We start from the raw sequence: 20,855 nt of genomic DNA, 5'->3' as shown, positions 1-20,855 counted from the left end.
GCTGCAGTTTTATTGTGCAGTTGTCATTCTCCTCAATGTATAGCTCCAGCCTTCACACAGTGTTTGTAGAAAGCTGAGTGGCTATTTTTTTAATGTTAGCCTGCAAACCCATATAAGCTCCATTCTCCTTTGTTGATCATAATGTGACTCATTACTTTTGTCACCTAATGATTATCGGCATGATCGCTCAGAGCTAGAGCCAAGCTCGCCTTCCACTCATAACTGGTACTGGAAGGTAAAACAGATTTGTCACTTATGATCTGACCGCTAAGCTACACTTTGTGCTCCATTATTGTGATTAACTTCTGCATAAGATATGCTTGCCCAATTGTCATTTGTGATACTGCAATGGGCACAGACTGCCATGTTTCCTGGGAGAATGTCAGCCAATAGGATGTGACCGTGTTGCTCATGTTGTTAAATGTAAACCTGCTACTTCACAGCAGCAGTCCTATAATTATGTTGCTCTTCTTATTTTCCTCCTTATTGGATTTCTTGGGTGAATGGTGTTGCTGCATATGTCAGCTACCATTTTCAAATTATAGACTAAAATGGTGTTATAAGCTAAGGTTGAAGACAGCATAAGAGTAGAGCCTGGACCTTTTCTTTGTACCATGTAAAGTTTTGTTGCCAGAGTGCTGCCATTTGAAATCTATCGTGTCAGGTGCCTTGTGGCTATCCGCAGTAGAGGCCATATTCTGGAACCAGAGTTCTTTTCTGGCTTCGTCACCAACAAGCCGATTTGACTCTGCCTGATTATAGTAACGAAGGCAGTCCAAAAGAATATGCACAGACTCACTGTACGTCACATTGAATCACAGCGCTGGCCACACAAAGCTGACCGCAGCCTCATTTCTTTAGACAAATGCACGCTTAAGGAAAAACCTCCTGCGAGAAAGCATCCAAGGCCACTTTATTTGCTATGCATGCTGTACCAGATTTAATTTTTAGTGAAAGAACGGTTGTTATTATGTTTTTCAGCTGTATCTGTGATATGAAGCTACAGTCTTTAGTAAACTAACCTTTGGGTGCAGGGGTTATAGTGCCTTGCTGCACACTTACAGAGGGTTTATTTTATGTTGCCAAACATAAATACAGTCATAAAGGCATTATCATGTGCAAATTAAACTATTTTAGGCTATTTTTCACACTGATGATTAGAAAGAATCAAGTCACATATTATAGCACCCATACATGCTGGTGGAAAAATAGTCAGTTTTGATTACAAAGTGAGAGATGCAGCCCTAGACAGGAGCTACATGCTGATATGCATGCTATCAGAATGATTTATGCAAATTATGCATATTATTCCCAAAGGAATTCCTCCTCAAACTGCCAGGATAAATTGCCGGAAATTAGCCATAAAATCTGTCGTGCTAGGAGCAAAAGGTGAAGGCCACTGGGAAAGCAAGGACATTCAGCTTCTGGAGCTTTCCAGGATATGATGATGATAAAAATCTTGTTTTCCATAACACTGAGAAAAAGACATGGGTTTTTTTTTCTTGATTGATTGAATGTGTTTTCTTTGTTACAAATTACTAGGCAGATAAAGAATCATTTCATTCTCTCTCAAAATATTAGAAATGATGATTGGGGCACCATATCTTGCTTAAAGGTGGAAAAATACCTCAAAATTACTCCATTATTAACAAGCTAAATGATTTTCGAATGTTCACCTGCCATTACAACCAACAGGTTTCAAAGGGAATGCTAACTGGCTCTTTGGAGGCTTTGACTGGTATTTGCCTGCACTCCGGGAATGTTTATTACCACCTCATGTTGTTTAATTTGTGAATTTTTCCCCACTTCCTAGACCTGTTGAGATTCAGCAGCTGCACCCACCCAGCCATCTTCCACATTTTCATGCTTCTTTCCCCCTTTGTTTGAATGCAGAGAGTGCTGTAAATGAGAGTTTACGAATGTGCTCATCTTCCATCAATCTTCGCCTCTGCCAAGAGGATTTTATTCTCAAGCTTGATGGGAATCAGAAAGCCACCTTAAGGAAAGGAGACTTAGTAGCCCTTTACCCTCCGACTTTGCACATGGACCCTGAGGTCTATGAAGATCCTAAGGTAAACATTCGGCTGGTGCTACTCATCATACTTCAGGCACGTTGCAGCAGCCAGGTCTTTTGTGATAGTTTTTAGCGCTGTTCTTTCTTGTGGAACAAATCTTCCTACTTTCAGATGTATTTTCTAGGGCCCTGTAGGTCAAAGGATTCATGGCCTGAAGAGAGAAATATGGTGATGAGACTGACTGCTATTGCTTTCAAAGGGGATGACAATTGCACATTGACTACCATAAACTTTAGGCTAAATGTGGGTTTTGTTTGGCAGTGGATCATTTGATACCCAAGGAGGGCTGAATAATGGAAGGTGGTTTAAATAGCAAATAATGTGGGCCATTTAGCTAAGTGTCCCCAAAGCATCATTGACTCTCTAAAGCTCTATAATAGCAGTGTCTTACTTGAACCGTATGCTTTTTCACCTCTCTTCATGGAGATTCACCCCTTCTTGGTCAATTAGTATGGTGTTGTGAACTTGAAATTGTAAAGCTGTTGCTCTGCAGTGATGCTCTGAGGGTAATTGTGTCATCTCCTTGTATTTTTTTCTGAAGCTCGAGTTAATGAATATCAAAGACTGGAAATTAATCCACCCTGGCTCAGCCTTAATACGGTTTCAGAAGTTCACCACCTGCATGCAAATTGAATAGTCGTATTCTCCCATAGATTATACTGAAGCATTGTTATTAATGTAGAGTGCCATATAGAAACTGAGATTCCACAAAATAAGACCATCAAATGCCTCAAGCATCTTACAGAGGTATTGGTTTATAATTAAATAATTTTCCATCTCTCATTTTTAAGCAAGTGATCAATTTTCAATAACATTAGTTTGATTCTTGCTAAAAAAAAGTTGTGATGCATTCTAAATCATAAACTTCAAAATGAATATTATATTTCTTCATATTTTTTTAGAAAACTATGACTTGAATGACATGCAAGACCAACTTTAGAAACACAGCTTCTGGAATTTTTGTTTCTAGGAAAATTTAGAAATAAAAGTGTGCAAATCTGAGAATAGGACTCTCCTATCCTTTACATGTTGGATAGTATCCTGTTGCAGAATTCATTGGGACTAGTTGTGGAATAAAGTACTACTCAGCAGGATTAAGGGCATTGAAAGACTGGCCTAAAGAATTGATAAATAGAAGATTGGCCACAAATGTAAACACTGTAACTATGAAAATAAAAAACGGTGCTCAGGAAAAAACCTATCTTAGTTTTCCTTTCATACAAGAAAGGAAAAGTAAGGTTATGTATAAGCTTATGTATAAGTATGTGTTAAATTATCCAAAGGTTTACTAGTATATAATGTTTTAATTAAAATCTAAAACTCATGAATAACTTTTTGCAGTGTCTTTATCGTGTAGAATGTTTTTAATGTCAGAAGTCCATTTCTGCATGTGGATTCTCATTCAGAGGCTGTCCAGGGAGCAGTTGAGTACCTCCCATGCCAAATAATTGTCAGGAGGTTAGCATGTAATTGTGGATGGAGTGTATTTGTTCACTATTGCTCTGTTTATTTTTCGCAATATGGCTTTAATTCAGATACTTTGCCATTTTGCTAAATGAGTGATCCACACATTGCAAACCACATTGATTTCAACATATGGACCTTCTTGAAAAGTCAAAAAATAACTGTTCTGCTTCGTTCTTGAATATTCAGTGTACTTTAAACAATATCTACTATGTATCAGATGGAGACAGATTCAGTGTTATGACAGAGCAAGTTTGGGTTTGCTGTATATTTAATGGACATGCTAGGTTAAAAAGGTGTCCTGGGAAAATGGGCGGCTTAGTGGACTGTTGCCTCTGAAGACTTAATAGTAAATTCAGGCTGCAACTAGAATGAACATAAATGTAACCGGCTATCTCCTTTATCATGTCCCACAGCCTAAGAAAATGAACAATAATACATAGGCAAGTGACCGTCTAAATCTTAAATGAGCCTAAGTCTCAGAAGTAAGCAAGGGAATCCCATGTAATAAAATATAAGATAAAGAATTCTATATCATAACTTCCCAGATGGAGCCATATAATATCTGTAGGAGAGGAAAGCTTAAATTCAGTCACGTGAGTTTGCTTACTTTTCAAGTAGAGCTGTCAAGTTGGATAGCCCTACAGTGAGAATTTTATCTCTTGTTTGTACTCTGTCTCACATATCCCACCAATACAGAAAAAAGTGAACCCTATTCTACTACCAACAATTTTCCTTAAAACTCTCTCTTTGCCCAGGCAACCCAAGAAAACCAACCCAAATTTATGAGATTTATAGGCACACACCTGGATATCACACCATTATTTGTACTACTTGTTTGGCTGCAGTTTTGTGGTATTAAAATGTTTTCTCTTTTTCTAGACCCAATACAGCAGTTGTCTTATCCATTTTAGCCTTGAAATGGCTCACAAGGAATACTAAGAAAGTACTGGCCTGTTACAGTATGCATCCCTAGATATTTGATCTCAGAGAGAGCCAGTGCTTTGGAATATACATAACTGGATAGCTAGATTTTAAGGCTATTACAATTTGTGCATAAGAAGACCAACAGTTTTTTCTACATTAGTAGGATGTTTATATTAAAAATGTGGGTTTTTTTAATATCATATTTTGGGTTTTCAGTTTTTACTGGGTTATTTCAAATTGAAAAAAAAATTACCAAAAAATTAGCACAGTTCTTTTTTCCTGTGATTTTCAGAGAAGTCCAAAGCTTTGATTTTTCAGTGCAAATTGGCATTTAACTCTATTAGGCAACTTGAAAAATCCAAATCTGTATCCTTTAGAAAAGTAACTGCCCAGTCTTTAGCTTGTGAAGTTACATATCCTTGTCTGTTATGTACTTGTTAACACAATATGCAGAACTTCTCTTGGACTGCTTTGCTTCTCACCTTCTCTACTGCTTGCTTAAGATTTTTCATTTTCCTGACAGCCAAGTCCTGTGGACTACAGTACAAAAGTCTCTGATCTGAGGGGTAAGAAATGAACAAGTCGTTGGGAGACTTGATTCATCTACCATCATTGATGATTAGTGATTAAGATGGTCAAGGAAACTGAATTATTTTGTTTTTCTCTATAGGCTAAGCATTCTACAGGAGAAAGAGAAAATGTAGGGTGTGATTTCTTTTTTTACATTTTTATTGAAATATCATATAATCATTAACTTTGCTCTTTTGTGATAACATATCATTAACTTTGCTCTTTTGTGTAGAGCAAATGTTTGTGGATTGTCAAAGATGTGCTGTGTTCAGGAGTAAGCCCTTTATAACTGTTATCAATATTTCTATCATCTAAGATGGTTTCTGTCTGACTGACTTGTTCCTATCCATCTCTCAATAGCTTGCACTATAGCAAATGTATTCAAAGCAGGACAAATGCTAATGAGTGACCATAAGCAGGAAGTGTTTTGTCATTTTCATTCAAAGCGTGCATGATGATTTCATAAGTGGTTTAATTCACCATGGACTGAGCTAGGATTGCCAAATCGCCTTCATTCACAAACAGGAGTTAGCTTTAAATGATGACCCAGATATTAAAAGTCAACAAAAGGCTATTAAATTGATGGAACCTAAGTTACAAGCTAAAATAGCTGGGCAAAATGTTACAAGTCCCTACACTTGAAAAATGCTTGCTGTTATGACACCCATTAGATTTTTGTCTTGCATTGCACACATCTTTTTCTATGCTGAGATACTGAAATTCTGATGTGAGGAAGTCATGCAGCAACTACCTTCAACTGAGAGAAAAACTGATAGGATCTTATCAGGATTGATTCCTGAACAGTCCACACACCACTGGAGGAAAGGAGTAGATTGAGCCTCCCTTTGCCAAAAAGAACAAGATCAATATAATGCATTAAATTATGGGCAGTGGAAGAATTTGGTACTTTACTGTTATGAATAATAGGTGTAGTGCCTTATGTATGTATGATGCTTTACCAAACACATTTATCCTTCTGTTATGGTTTGTTATCTCTGTCTCAAAACGTTCATAGTGTAATTACACTACATACAAAGTGAGTATTCAGGTGGTTGAGATCTGGGAGTTTAGTGAAGAAGAGATAAGCAAAACACTGGGTTTTTTAGGAGGGATTTTGGAGTGGGGGTAGGGAATGACAGTGGTTTTGAAAGTTGAAAAACTCATTTTAAGGGAATAGAGTAAAGAAATTACATTGATGGCTCTTTGGCTTAGCTTTTAAACTTATTTCAGGGTTCTAGACACATCAACATACCCTCTTTCAAATGAAGCAGCTGATATAACTACTCCATTAATTTTTACAGTCTTTCTCTTTTATTTTCAGGAGTATAAGTTTGATCGGTACATAGAAAATGGCAAGAAGAAAACTACCTTCTACAAAAGGGGAAGAAAACTGAAATATTTTCTGATGCCTTTTGGCTCTGGAAGCACCAAGTGTCCTGGAAGGTTCTTTGCAGTTAATGAAATTAAGTTGTTTCTTATTTTATTTGTGACTCATTTTGATGCAGAAATAGTGGAAAACAAGAACCTAGGATTTGACAACAGTCGTATGGGGCTTGGTATTCTCTTGCCAGACTCTGATATTGCCTTTCGCTACAAGATAAAGTCTTTGGAAAAGTAAGCTATTGTAGATTTAACACTAATCTAGATTTTTGCTTTATTTTTTCATTCTGAATTTTCTTGGTTTATTTTTTCTCATTCTGGTTTCATCTCTGTGAGAGAAACTGAATAATGATGACCATTTAAGGGCTGGAGGATCACCTCCACAAACACCAATAGAAAAGAGCAGGAATGGCTGGAAATTGGTAAGGGGGCATGGAAGAAACAGCTGAGACAATGGCCCCTGAACAATACCCCAGTCAGCAACAGGAGCCACTGAAAGTCAGTCTATACTACACCTCTTATTGTAATACCGGTTTTTTAATTCAAGCAGTAGAAGCTCATTGTTTTAGATCCACAGATTTAGTCCCTAAACAAGTACCCTTCTGAAGACATCAGTACACTAGGTGAAGAAAAATGTTACTGAGGGGTAAGAGAGATATGTATAAAGACCTTCTACCAGGGAGGAACTTCTATTATCTATTCTGCCTCCGTGGTGTCAAGACTTGCAACAAAATTCTTTGAAGACTACACAAAACTTAATCTTGTGGTTTCCTTCTCTTAGCGGGTCAATGTTCTTTTTTATAGCTCCCAAATGTTTGTGGGGCATAGGGAAAATTCAAATGGCCCCTCAAAACACCCCTAAACTAACAAAACCCCCTTAAAATAGTATTTTTTAAAGTTAGAAGACCTAAACAAATCCTGTGATTCTGTATCTATGCCACTGAAGTGTCTATGCCACTGAAGGCTCCTGGGAACCCCCTAATAAATGATACCACTAAAGGAGAGGCGAGGTGAGGTTTTTTTCCTTTCTCTCAAACCCCATGGGAAAGGTGTCCTTAGCACCTCCCCTGTCCCCACCCCAGTAATAAGTGTCTTAAAATCGTAGAGATTGGACACTGTGCTTCACTACCAATACATCTACATATTTTTCGAGAGCAACACATAAATACCCTTTGTGTACTGATTATAAGTCGACCCTGCGTGTAAGTTGGCTTATTTTCTGTTTCAGTGTTATAAAAATGGTTTTTTTCTCTGAATAAAAGTCAATAACTGCAGATAAAGATCTCAAACTGCAATTGCCCTTTACAAGGTCCCATAGGAGAATCACAAAACTAAGGACAGAATCCAAAGGCTTAAACGTGTTAAAAATGCTAAAATAAAAATGGCATTGAAAAGATTTCTAATTTTGTATGATTGTATATGCAAGAAACAGTGTATTTTTTTCACATGCTACATGCTCCCTAAATAAGACATGCATCTTTTTTATTTTTTGGAAGACAGAATGTAGGGGGAAAAAAAGATTTTTCCAGAATCGGTCATGGCCTACAGTTGGCTCTTTCATACTTCAAAATGCCTGCCGGCTTCTCTCTCTCTTCCAACAAGTTGGGGGAGGGGGAGTAGGGGGTACAAAAGTAGACCAAGTTAGTTGTTAACCCTTTCACAGGCACTCAAATTGGAAGCAGCTCAACCAAATATTGCTTCCAATTTCAGAGAAGCTGAGAAAGGGTCAATACTGCAACACTGGACTGTTAAAACACTGGATTGTGCCTGTTCTGCTTGCTGACCGGGAGAGATAAGCTGGAAGTCACTATGAAGCACAGTGTCATCATACTTCTACACTTCCATGCTTTTAGGGGGGATGAAGAAAATGAGCCTTGCTCCCCACCCCGGTTAAAACATGTCACAATTTTGGAGGGCTGATTTTTGGCGGAAAAGGGTGCATGCGGTACGTGAGGAGAAACACCACTCTAAGTACAGAAATCCAAACTGTCAGGGATCTGCTTACACGTTGGCCTTGCATGCATGTTGACTGTGTTTTTATGGGCCTTTTGGAAGGAAAGAAAAAGTCAACATATATAATCAGTACAATATGGTAGTACTATCCAATGCACTGGTTAGTAATCCATTCTCTGTGATGTTGTTTTTCTCTCCATTATGGCTATTTTAAAGTAAAGGGGAAAAAAAACCCAACAACTCAGTTTTAGGCTCCTTTGGTCTTCACTACCACCCCCAGGAAATACAACTGGCACATGGTACTTTTCATAGGGAAATGGTTTGCAAATGCAAATCCCTTCCACATGAGGATTTGCATTTCTGTCTGTAGTAGTGAGACTAACCCTCCACAGAATTGTTGTGGCTACCTGGATGTGAAAAGGGACAGAACAATATTAATACAAACACAATCTTAATTTGTGACTCGTGGAATTTGAGAACATAAATTGTGGAAAGTTCTTCAGGTGCATTGAGTCACTTAAGATTAGATTTTCAAGTACTCATTAACTTGTGCCTTTCTCTGATGGTACCAAAGGCCAAAGGTGTCCAGAGGTGTAAGCACGCACAACAAAGCTTGAAGGGAAGCTTCAGAAACTCTGAAAATTAAGGCTAATGTGTCTCCATCTAGTGGAGCACGCAAAGCTAGTGGATGCTTTTAAAAATGCTGGCTTTAAATTCCTTGTGCCTCATTCTCCCACTTCTTTAGAATAGAAGAAAACATATCCACCTTTGTAGAGACCTTGATGAAAACCACTACCTAAATACAAATGATTAAAATTATTTAGTTTTATTTTCACTTGAGATCATCCAATTATTCGTGTAAATAGTACACCGCAAGTAACCATTACCAGAAAGGCTGTCAACGATTCAAAAGCCATATTCCAAATCCTCTGTGAAGAAAAGTATGTTTTTGTGAGATATATTGGGGAAACATTTTTTTCTTCATATATAATATCAGTGTCTACAGTACTGGAGTATACTCACATTAAATAGGCTTTGCAGTTGATTAAATGCCTTAACTTTGCTTCAGTATTTAATCAACAGCAAACACTGGTTATGGCTTTGTATACTGTAGCGCAACAGAATAAAATCTCTTTTTATGTAGATCCTCTTACATTGAGATTAGTTACTAATGTAGTGACTCTGTAGGCAAACAAAGTGGCAATTATATACTCAGCCGTAGCTCACAATCCAGCTTAGACATTAGAACCTGTTTTATTGAGAGAGAGAAAATGTTGACATCATTACAGTGTTGACTATATTACATTATTGCTTAAATGTAAGCTGTAAAATGTCTCATGCCACAGTTATGATAAATCCTTCTTTGGCATTTCACTTTGAAACAAATTTGAAGCAACTGTGAAAATAAAGTAGGTATTTGTTTTAAACAGAAGACCTTTTTGAATCATACTGTGTTTTTAGGGTTCTGAATTGCATGTTCCAACATAATTTAGAAGGACATAATGGGACCATGCCCAAGATGACTAGAAATCATTACTGATTTCTGATTAATCACTGATTGGTTTATACAGTATCTGTTCAGAAATAAAACAAGGGATAGAGAATCTGTGAACAGGCATATATAAACTAAATATAACTTTAGGTTACACAAATGGCAGGCTATAAATTTAGGAGTAAGGGTTCAATTCAGCAAGGTACAGAGTACTGTCTACATTTACTTATACCAGTATGAATAAAGAATTCTCTATATCTCACAAGACTTGATTTAGAGTGAAACTACCCACCGTTTTTGTTAAATAATCAAATGAATAAAAATTAAACAAGGCAGAGAAGGTCCTTTTCTAACCTGACCCAGACCTTCCTACAGTAGTAATCTGTGCTATTTCAGGAATTTGAAAGATGTTCTAGTTTACAACTTTGCGGCCATCTAACCACCCAATACTGTTTGTTAAGGGCTGTAGTTCCCTGATGAGGTCTCACCCATGAACTATCTCTAGACTCTAGCAATGGTTCACTCTTGTATTGCAAGCTATTTGACAAGTATGGTCCTCACCAGCACCAATTCATCACATACTCTTACTATGAGTAGATGCTGATAAGGTGAATCCCCCTCTCCCCTAACCCACCTTTTAAAAGGTGGAAAGAAGGAATATTTGAGCCAGTTACTCTTCTGGATCATGCTTGCTGATCAGAAATGCTGACTGAACAAGGTCTGCAGTGAACCGAGGCTGCTGCCACTGGCCAAAGCAATTCACTGCCTTCCCACAAATAACCCAACATCTACCACTCCTGTTGAAACTGGAGTCAGAGCCTGTGGCCCACAGGATTTCCCCCTGGGGAACCGTGGGAGCTTTCAGTTACTGGGTTTGAAATGGACAATCCCCTAATGAACTCCCACTGGTCTCAGTTAGATGCATGGCTGATTCTTTAGCTGATCACAGTGCATCGAGGAATTCCACACTTGCTGCACAAGGCAGGATGTACATACAGGTATCAATCTATCTAGGTTTTCAATGGCATCTTGCATCACAGAGCCAAAGTTCAAATAGCATTGGTTTGGAGGTCATTTTATGGCCCCCAAATGGATAACTTGCCTGTTGCTGTTTACAACAATGAATTGTCCATAATACTGCTAAGTCAAAAAGCTTTCTGCTGTTTTGGCATCCTCTTGTTATCTCCAGAGATAAACAAGAGACCACTTAGGCTTTGCAGTGTGGTGAACATCCTTTCCATACATAGGACTCCTTCCTTGCCTGTTAATGTTGTTTCATATGTCAGCCAGGTGGGGTGCACAAGAGCTCCTCAGTTCACTGGACTTTCTGTTTTGTGACAGAGAGAGATCCTTTGGGGAAATGATGTACTGCCTCAGCAGCTGTAAAAGTGAAACTGTTGATCAGCAGCAGCCCCCTGGTGCAGTAACACCACATTGCCCAGAGTGCATGCAGGTGCTAACTTTTCCCTCTATTTTTTTTGAGAGAGAGCCATTCTTTGCCTATACACAAGCAGTTCATGTTTAAAATGTGAAAGCTGTAAGCCAACAGAGTCACTTTTGGGAGCAGTCAGAAGAGTCTGATATCTTTTTAAAAATTTTTTTCCACTTATAGAAGTGAATTCTTCATTATCAAAATGTGAGCACCAGCATTTGACACTTTTATTTCTAAACAATGTTTTCTTTGGTACTGAGCAACATTGTAAGCTATATAGTTTTGCACAAAGTAGAGTGCTGCCATATATGATTATATGAATGTACCTGTTTGCAAATTATATATTTCAATTGATATATTTCTAGCAATATGTTTTTAATATGCTAATAAAGACGAGGTAAAAAAGTGTTCCTTAGTTTACTACCCTGAAGTCACTATAACATAGTTCGCTACCTTACACGACTCTCAGAATTGCTATTTTATGAGTAATCACTGATCTGTAAACTTTACTTGTATAAATAGCCTTTATTTCATTATCATGGACCATTCTTCTTGTCAAAAGATTGTGAATTGTTCTTAATTCCATAAACTGACATTTGTATATAGAACAATGGTTAGATTCTGAATGTAATAGTTGCTATCCGTTGTTAAGACTCTTAGATTTAAATAAGGGAGGTTATTAATTTCTGGGAAAGAAAATTTAATAAATTGTAGTAATTAATATCTTATAGGAATTGTATATGTCAAAGATGCAATAAAATTGAATACATATATTTTAATAATAAATGACTTCCTGTGCTTTTTGTTTTTGTTGTTGTAATTGGTTGACCTTGCACTTTTCATAACTATTGCTTTCAATTTTTAAAGTGATTTATTCAGAATACGTCACTGTACAGAATACTGTACTGTTCTGGTACTTGATCATTGGAAATATTTCTCTCTAAGGAAAAAAAGCCTTGTGTCAGTATTAGCTTATGATAAGTAATGTGCATGTAAAAAAAAGAAAGTCAGTGCATTGAACCTTGTCAGGGTTAAATCAGTCCTGATGCTAAGGTTTTACCTTTTTAACATATGATAATTATATGACTCTTAGGAAAAAAGTCCAGCTTAGTATAGATAAACTCAAATTCCATGTTAGTGTCCAAATGCGGCCCTCAAACTCCTATATTCTTCTGTGTAATCCGAGATACCTGTGAAAGAAAGCTAATGTAAAAACTGTTCGATACTTGATACTGTTCTATACACTGCAGTAATGAAAGTATGTGAAATTTACTTTTTGCAATAAACATCTCAATATTCGTTGCTGCACTAGGAAACTTAGCTTTTCTAAGAATCACTGTGGTGGGTGGAATTTTTCAAAGAGCTCTTCATTATGCAAGTCAGACATTGCAGGGGTCATCATGCCTTGATTCTTGAATGCAGAAGTATTTTTAGGTCAGATGCATCAGTACAGTTTATTCAAGGTATAATTGGGAAAACTCAAACTGGCTTTGTTTTACTATACTTGAAAAAAAGGTGAATAACCTGAAAACAATATAACAAAACTCTTTAAAAAAAATTTCAAAGAAATTTTGTAAAAAAATATGTCAGTAGTGTCTGGGACATTAGGAAGTTTAGTTCTTGCACTGAGGAATCCTTACTGTTCTGGAAGCTTGTTGTATGAGTGAATAAATAATAGCTTCCTGTACTGCATTTTATCTTTTATTTATCTTGACACTAAAAGCTTAATTGCTTGACCCTAAGCTTCAATTGTGTGACAGTTTGGAAGTACTTAGAATATCCCTTTTCCTCATTGTATGCGCTTCATTCATTAAGTACATGCTTAATATGAATAGAATAATTTTTAATGGTGACAGTCTACACATTTAAAGTTAAGAAATTGAACATGACTGAAGTATTTTATGTTTGTTACTTTGCTATTTTACTTTTTGTAGTTATACCTATTGTACAATGACAAATCAGGACAATCTGAAGAATTACAAAAAATCCAGGTAGAGGAATAACTTCTAAAAGTACTGAATTCTTTAAATTAATATATTAAAATATAATAAGCATGCAGAAAAAGAACTTTCCCTTCATATACAGAAGCATTCACTGTACAATGTATAGTTTTCATTTGAAAGGACTGGAATAAAATTTAATGTGATCTGTCTCAGTTAATCGTCATATAAAACAGGTTTATGTCTGCCCAGCTTTTCGCCATTCAGCATGTTTCCTTATAATCTCAGACATAAGAATATTCAAATACAATGTTTATAATAGCAGAAATACACTTGTCTTCAAAATTATTGCATAGCAAAACAGAAAGTTCAAACAAATCTAAGATTCACCCATACTGATAACTGTTCATGTGAAAATTTAATGACATTTCAATAACATATTTTACTTTTGTTTTTACACTTAAACTAAATTGTTGACAATAATGTTATTTTCCTGCTAACATAAATACAGTGAAAATACAGCAGAGTTGGAAAAGTTCAGGTGATGGGATACTATAAGTATATACAATGCAGTAAGTTACAACGATATATTTTTGATCATTTCATTCCACTTAATCTTTCCTCCAAAGAGTTTAGTTGTTAACCATATGCAGGCAAGAAGCACTGACATTTCTAATTTCTTGTTTTGTAAGCCACTTAATTAACTTTTCAATAGTTTATCATACATTTTAGTTACCAGTACATTTACAGTAACCAGTGTCTTATTATTTGTAACTACAAACAAGCTCTCAAGTGCCAGGATATTAAAGATTTGCATGTGAAAGGTGGATGGACATTTGAAGAGTGATAAATTAAAGGGTTATCTTGTGAAAGATCTACTTGTGAAGTGGAGTCATATTGTAATTGCCTTGTGATATTTCCATTTTAAAATATACCCTTTTACTTTCAATGGAGCAAGTTACTTAAAAAAAACATTCTTTTTAAAGAACCTGGCTGTACACTCGGTATTGGCAAAGGCTAATTCCTAAAAGGTTTTTAAATGATACACTTTACCATTTAACTTTGTGTGATCCACTTGGACTCCTACTGTAATGAGAAGAATAAACTGATACTAGGTAAGAAGAGATAGTAGTGCATTCCAAGTGTGAGTTATGACTTATCTTTTAACTGGAAGAAAATATATCCAACTCCTCTGACTCAAGTTACCTGATGTGGAGAAGATTTACACCCATCATTCCTAAAAACAACACATTCCTCAGTAACTGAGTGGGTTAGAGAAAGAAAATAAGTAGTACCTTAATGAACCAGTCTGCTAGGATGTTATGTCTGCCTTCCTGGACATAAATATTTATGTAGATGGAGAGAAGAGCAATTACTCATAAAAGGTGATAATTGAGGATTAGGAAAGGTTTGTAAATAATGAAGATTTTTTAAAATTTCCATGGTGAACTCTCCTCTGAAACTTCTTGGAAGAAAAAAAAAGTGTTGATTTAGATAACAAGTGATACCTTGCAGCATTTGATGAAGATGTTAATTTATGGTTGTCTAGCGGTTTATGACTGCCATTACTTTTTCAGCTTTGTCCCTCTTTAAAAGGTGTCTTCCTTTTTTATTTTAATCAGTGACAATTATACAAGGAAACGGTTCTGTTTTAGCTCAAATGCATCCTTTTGCCATAGCATTTCAAATTATTCACAGATCATAGTTCTTATATGTGCATATATGAATTTAAAAATACAGCAATAAAACGCTTGAAACAGATCATAAATTTGCTTCATGTTTTATTACATGTCTCTGAATCAGGTTGAGAGGACAAGGGCAACTACGGGCTTGGGGGAAGGTTTAACTCCTTCAAAGTCTGCAGGAGGAGGCGTCGTGCAAATTAAAGCAAAGCCACCAGGCAGCATTTCCGTGGGCACGTTGCAATGGAGCTGATGATCACTGGCCATTGTTATGTGTAGCAAATTGGTTTGGCTGCACTCGACACCCCCTTTGCTCATTTAGCAAATGTCCATTCAGCAGTAGGGAGTGCAATGGAGAAGCAAAACTAAACAGGCTCTTACTGCAGCCCTGCCTGGACCTCCACTTCCATCCCTGGTTTGCGGTAGTGAAAGAGCGCTTGCTTTTAACCCCTGCCATGCCTGAAAAAGGGGATCTCTGATAAGGGTGAAGGGAGGAAACTCTGCTGGGGGTTGCTAGGATCAAGAGCCCACTGTGTTGTGGGACAAGCAAAGGGGGAGGAGGGATCGTGCTCCGGGGAGTAAATACTTTCCCTACAACTTCTGCTGTTGGCTCTCGTGGAGCGGCAGGGGACAATCACCGCGGAGCAGCCTTGCCCCGTGTCCAGACTAGCGCTCCAGAGGAGGGCAGGAGCCGAGCATCCACGTGGCCCCAGAGGGGCTTTTCCAGCTGCCTTCCCGGAGTGGAGGAGGAGCAGTAATGAATGAGCCTCGGGGAGCTCAGAGCCCAGGACAATTAGCTGCCCTGCAAATGGAAAGGGGGCTGTGATCGGCGACAGCCTCGGAGCAGCCGGGGGCATCCCAAGGAACCGGATTGAAGAGCGAAACTGCTTCGCTTCTCCTTGGCGAGGCAACGTGGGAAGTTAGGGCTTGTGTAGCGGATGATCAGGTTTTAAGGAGGAGAAGAAACGCCAGGCGACCGCTGCCACCGAGCCGGAGCTGCCTGACTTCCTTCAAAGTTTCGGACCTACCCGGCAATGGCTCTGCCCTCTGATGGAGAGCCCGGTGCAAGCACTGTTGGCAAGGGGCGAAATCAAAGCTACAGATGCTCTTGGTAGTACTCGGACCGGTGGCTCATTCATTTAACAACGCCCCCCCCCCCCAAAAAAAAACCCACCAACAAAAAACCCGTGTTAATTGCTGTCCAGGTTCCCCAGCACGTGGACAATTTATTTCGACTGCTGCATTTTAATTACAAGCAAACTTATTTATGTTTCTGATGTTTATATGGCGCGGTTTAATTGCGCCTCGCCCTTTTTCTTCCGCCCTAAATCACATTTTCATTAAAGGTTTTTAATAAGAAAACTCACTTGACCACTACTCATTATCTGCTCCCCTCCACGCACACAAGTTCACTTACCCATTCATTTATTCACTTACTCATTCCAGCAGATCCGCGGCAACTGCTGCTAGCAGGGATGTGAGCACTCATAATTATTTGTCAAAGTCTGCAAAGTGTATTATCCCTTTTTCTAGTGGTAATTAGTTACCATAGCATCTAATACGTAAATGTGCCCAGAGCACACCATTAACAGTTAAACGGAGGATTCAATTTAACACATGATTATATCTTTCATAAGTCATTACATTAGGAAAGTCAATGTCACTCATGCTGGGACAATCCCAGGCTTAGAAGTGGGGTGGGGGGGAGCAGGCTGTCTTGACAACCGGAGCTAGGGCTGTTTTGGGAGAAGGCTGGGAAAGTGATGTCGGGGTGGCTGGAAATGCCACAAAGGCTCTTCTAGGGGGTGGTCGGCTCTGATGAAGTGGTTCACGGAGTGAGAAGGGGAACCCCCCCCCACGCGCGCCCACACACACACAAGACAATTCCCAAGACCTGTTCAGTGCCTGCGCCAGCTCCGGTTCCGTGTCGGTCCCCAAGGATGCTGCTGATTACAGGGTGATGGGAATGAAGTGTTACAAAGCTGCGATCGCGAGCTGGCACAGCCTCGACCCTCCTCCCCCCAACCCCCAAAACAGAAAGGGGAATAATGCGACCACAAATCAGCCCTTGAAAAGATGAGAGGGCCAGCAGTGAAACCCATTTTCTGAGACAGCCTTGCTGATCCTTTTTTTTTGGCTCTGCTAAATCTCATAATCCAAGATTAAGGGGGGGGGGGGGCGGGGAGTTAAGTCTACTGGAAGAAAAAACAACACAGGGTTAATTGAAAGCCCAGAAGTCAGCTACTTGGATTCGAGGTGAACTACATGTGTGGCTCCAAACGATCTTTGATCTCAGCCGACATCTCCATCCTTTAAATATCAAGGTTCCCAGGACTACTCTGCTGGTGGGGCAGGCACCAAACTTTTTGGTCACTCCCCAGCATGCAAAGCACGTGCAGAGCCAGGCACTCACTGCAGGGCCCAGTGCGTGTCCTCGGGCACCTCTGGGCCCTCCCGGCTCCGTCCCGAGGGTGATCTGCTCTTTTCCAGCATGCCTGTCAGGAGAGGAGCCTGCAGGAGGAGTTCAAAAAAGTTTGAACCAGCCTCTCCATTCATCACCCCTTTCACCTGGCTGCTCAGAGCACAGAGCCATCATGTCATTTGGGCAGGGAGTTATTAAAACCCAGTGCCTTGTCTTTCTTTTCCAATCCATTATTTGTTCCCCGGCTCTATTTCTCGCCATAATTGAGCAGCATCCGCACCTACGAGGGGAATATTTCAGGGAAGCCTGCTTTGTAATGAGAAATATTAAGCAGTAAATCTTGCAGCAAATGCGCCCTGCGCTGTTAATATGCGCGCACGCACACGTACACGCACACACACACAAAGCCGGGCTGGTGGCTCCGGTTAATTCCTAATCAGAATGATGGACAGCAGAGACAGAACAATACAAACTAATGGCTGTGTTGCTGATCACTTTACCCCTTGATTAAAGACACCCAATTATGGCGCAGAACAGTGTCGTAATTATGTTCCTTAATCACATCCAGGAGGTTTAATTGCCTTAACGATGTGTTTCATTAAATGAATTTAGGTATTATAGTCGACAGTTTTCATACACAGTTGTTTTCAAATTAACATAATATTAGACATCGTCATGGAAATTGTTTTAATAATCATAATTAGACGCACCCAGGCTTTGTCTAGTAAATGCTGAGAGACGGCGCTCCTGCGCCTGGGGGCCGATCTGCCCACCCTCTCTGGGCTGCCTTCCCACCGCTTCGTGGCACTTTACAGTTATGTTTCCTGAAAAGTTACAGGTCCTGATTAATCTTTTCGGATGGGAAGTGGAGCAGAAAATATTTCTCCCCTTCCTACCACGGTGGGTGCCATTTAGGGAGCTCATTAGGAGCCTGCAAGTCAACGGCTGGAACAGCTGGACCTCCAGCTCGGCCCTCCTGGCCTGGGGCAGCGGCGCCCTGGCAGCCGGGGTCCCCGCGTGCCCGAGCTGCGCTCGCCCTCCAGCCCGGCGCGGGCAGGTCCTGCGCGCTTCCTGTCACTTGTGTGCGCGGCTCTGGTCCTAATCCAAACTGACTGATCTCCTGGTGCGCGCAGGGAGGAGAGCCTGGGATTGGCAGAGGCTGCCCATCGCCCACAAAAAGCCCATCTACCAAACTTTTGGTGCGTCTGCAACCTGGCAGGGGGGGCCTCTCCCAGCCATTTCAGGTCCCCCCCCCCGGGGAGCTGGCTTGTTTTTGGCACTGCTGCAGCTCAGACTGCTGGTTTCTCTTGGAGCTGGGAGTGTGAAGGTAGCCTTCACTCACCCTGGGAGAAGGAGCTCATGGGCCTCTCTCTTCCTCTGTGCCTTTCTCCCACTCTCACTTAAGCAATGTCTCTGTGTCAAGACCTTTCCTGCCACGGGCCCTGGAACATACCGGCTGGCTGTGTTTCAGGTAGCCGACCCAAGCAAAAGAAAGGAGCGGGTTTCCCCCTCTTTTTTAAGACAAAGCACAGCATAATACAAACGTTTGTTCAAAATATTTTAATAAAGATTCTTTCCGACATAGATACACATACAAACGGTCGTACATTGCTGTCATCATCTGATTGACCTATTTAATATATAGCACTCTTTACACATCCATGACCTGTCAACAGATTCATCATGGCTTCTTTTTTGCCATCCAAACTGACAGTCCGAATTTGTATTATCTGCAAGGAGTGGGAAATAGCAGGACTCGTTTTTGAAGGGGGGGGGACTTGATTTACAAATGGCAGAGAGAGACAGCCACCCAGCCATGCAAACTCAAACTGAAAGCTCACTTTGGGTAAATAGCTACTTCTTGCTCTTCGTTTCTTAGTATACTTAGAAAAATAATAACAAAAACAAACAAACAAACAAACAAAAAAGGTTTCACGCGTTCTGCAAGTCAGCCAGCCTAGAGTAGTTCAACTTAAATAGTCATCCACAGTCAGAATAATTTACATACATATTAAAAGCAATTAAATTATACTTCTGCAAAACAGAAAAAATATATATATATATGCACAGCGCCTGGAACAACATTAGCTTGACAAATAATCCTTCTTATAGGAGCTATTTGCTGTGATGCCCTGTCAAAAGTAAATAGCTGTTACCTTTTATACTGCAAAGAATACTCTTAAGAAAAAAGGGAAAAGGTTCATTCAGCAATTAAGAATACACCTTTCCTGTAATTTTTTTGGACTGAAGCAATTTATTAAAGCTCAATTTAAATACAGGGATGATGCAACTTAAAATCCAGCTGACCTTTCAGAAACCTCAGCAGCTCTGATACAGCAATAGTTCTGGTTATACTTTGTTGGCAAATGAAACGCTCGCAACACTTGGCACACAGTTTAATCCATAGGACAGAATTGGAGAAGCGTTTAAAAAAGAAAAGAAGAAAAAAAAAAAGAAAATAATAATAAAGCTGCACATAAGACCCGTGACCTTAACACATGATAAAATGGTGTTGGCATGAAAGGGGTCATTGAAAGAATAGCAAATAAATAGCCTGTCTTGTTTATACATCATTGCAAAGTGGAAGGGACCAAGGTGCACAGATTTTTTTCCCCCCTCTTAAAAATGCAGTACTTTCAGCCACACGGAGTAGGGGCTTTTTTTTCTTCTTCTCTCCTCTCTCTCTTCTTGTTTCAGTCAATCCCGCCTAAAACTTCGCGCATTTCCACGGGCTCAAAGTTTGAGACAATCATCATTATCATAAAAAAAAAAAAAGTATTTTCTTCCTAGCGATGCTTCGGGCACTTGCTTGGGAGGGCCGGTTGGAGGAGAAGGAGCCCGACCCCTTTGAAGGGGGCTCGCCAGCGTGGTCCCCAGCGCCCCTTCCGCTCGGGCTGGAGCCTGCCCACCCGGCCGCGCTCCCGCAGGTCCCAGTTCTTAGCAAGCTGGATGGAAACCGGGTGGAGAGAAGGGGGTCGGGGGGGGGGAAGGGGTTCATCTTTTTTGGGGGGGTCGCTTTCCCTTCCCTTCCTCCCCTCTCTGCTCGGTCTTTGTCCGCACTCTCACGCGCACTCACACACACAGACGCTGCCAGATAGTTTGTAGCAACAGATTTTTGACTTCGCTGAGGTCTCGGTTGCGATCAAGCCCCCTCCCCCGGGAGATGCCCGAGCCTCCCGGCCCCGCTAGACACCACGGGCGAGTCGGAGGAGTTCGCACGAGTCTCTGCGTCTCGCCCTCCAGCCGTCCCCGGCCCGGCCGCCCCCCGGGGGCGCGTGTCCTAAGGCTTCTCCGTGCACTGTTTGCAGAGGCTGGAGGAGACGCTGTTGAAGAGGGCACATTTCTCCGGGCAGGAGGTGGCGGGGGGCAGGCCGGCGCTGAAGGGGTAGCCGGCCGCCTGGTCGTAGGCACCGAGGGCGGGGTGCAGGGCTGCCGCCGCCGCCGCCGCCGCCGCCGCCGAGCTGGGCAGGGAGGCGGCCGAGATGGCCTGGCCCTGGTTGAGGTACGCCACGAGGCGC

The 20,855-nt window shown here is 40.4% G+C and overlaps 1 protein-coding gene and 1 long non-coding RNA gene across 3 annotated transcripts in view; one reads left to right on the top strand and one right to left on the bottom strand.

The window, feature by feature from the left end:
- Positions 1 to 6,670, top strand: part of LOC109319078 (25-hydroxycholesterol 7-alpha-hydroxylase) — a 177,581-nt gene extending 170,911 nt beyond the window's left edge. The window contains exons 5-6 of one of the 2 annotated variants that reach the window (XM_019548594.1): positions 1,894 to 2,072; positions 6,358 to 6,670. In XM_019548594.1, coding sequence (XP_019404139.1) covers positions 1,894 to 2,072; positions 6,358 to 6,654 — 476 coding nt within the window. In that variant the 3' untranslated portion in view covers positions 6,655 to 6,670. Of the gene's footprint in view, positions 1 to 1,893; positions 2,073 to 2,977; positions 3,935 to 6,357 lie in introns of those variants that run through there. The other variant, XM_019548602.1, reaches the window with a different exon arrangement.
- Positions 6,671 to 7,285: 615 nt separating this feature from the next.
- Positions 7,286 to 20,855, bottom strand: part of LOC109319095 — a 20,918-nt gene continuing 7,348 nt past the window's right edge. The window contains exons 2-3 of the long non-coding RNA XR_002103371.1: positions 10,768 to 10,771; positions 7,286 to 7,365 (exon numbers count right to left, since the gene is read on the bottom strand). This is a non-coding gene — a long non-coding RNA (uncharacterized LOC109319095). The remainder of the gene's footprint in view (positions 7,366 to 10,767; positions 10,772 to 20,855) is intronic.

Source organism: Crocodylus porosus, unplaced genomic scaffold, assembly GCF_001723895.1.
Source record: "Crocodylus porosus isolate Cpor-Errol unplaced genomic scaffold, CroPor_comp1, whole genome shotgun sequence".
NCBI classification, from domain to species: domain Eukaryota; kingdom Metazoa; phylum Chordata; order Crocodylia; family Crocodylidae; genus Crocodylus; species Crocodylus porosus.
Note: the sequence above shows the minus strand (reverse complement) of the source record. Positions and strands in the feature narration are given on the sequence as shown.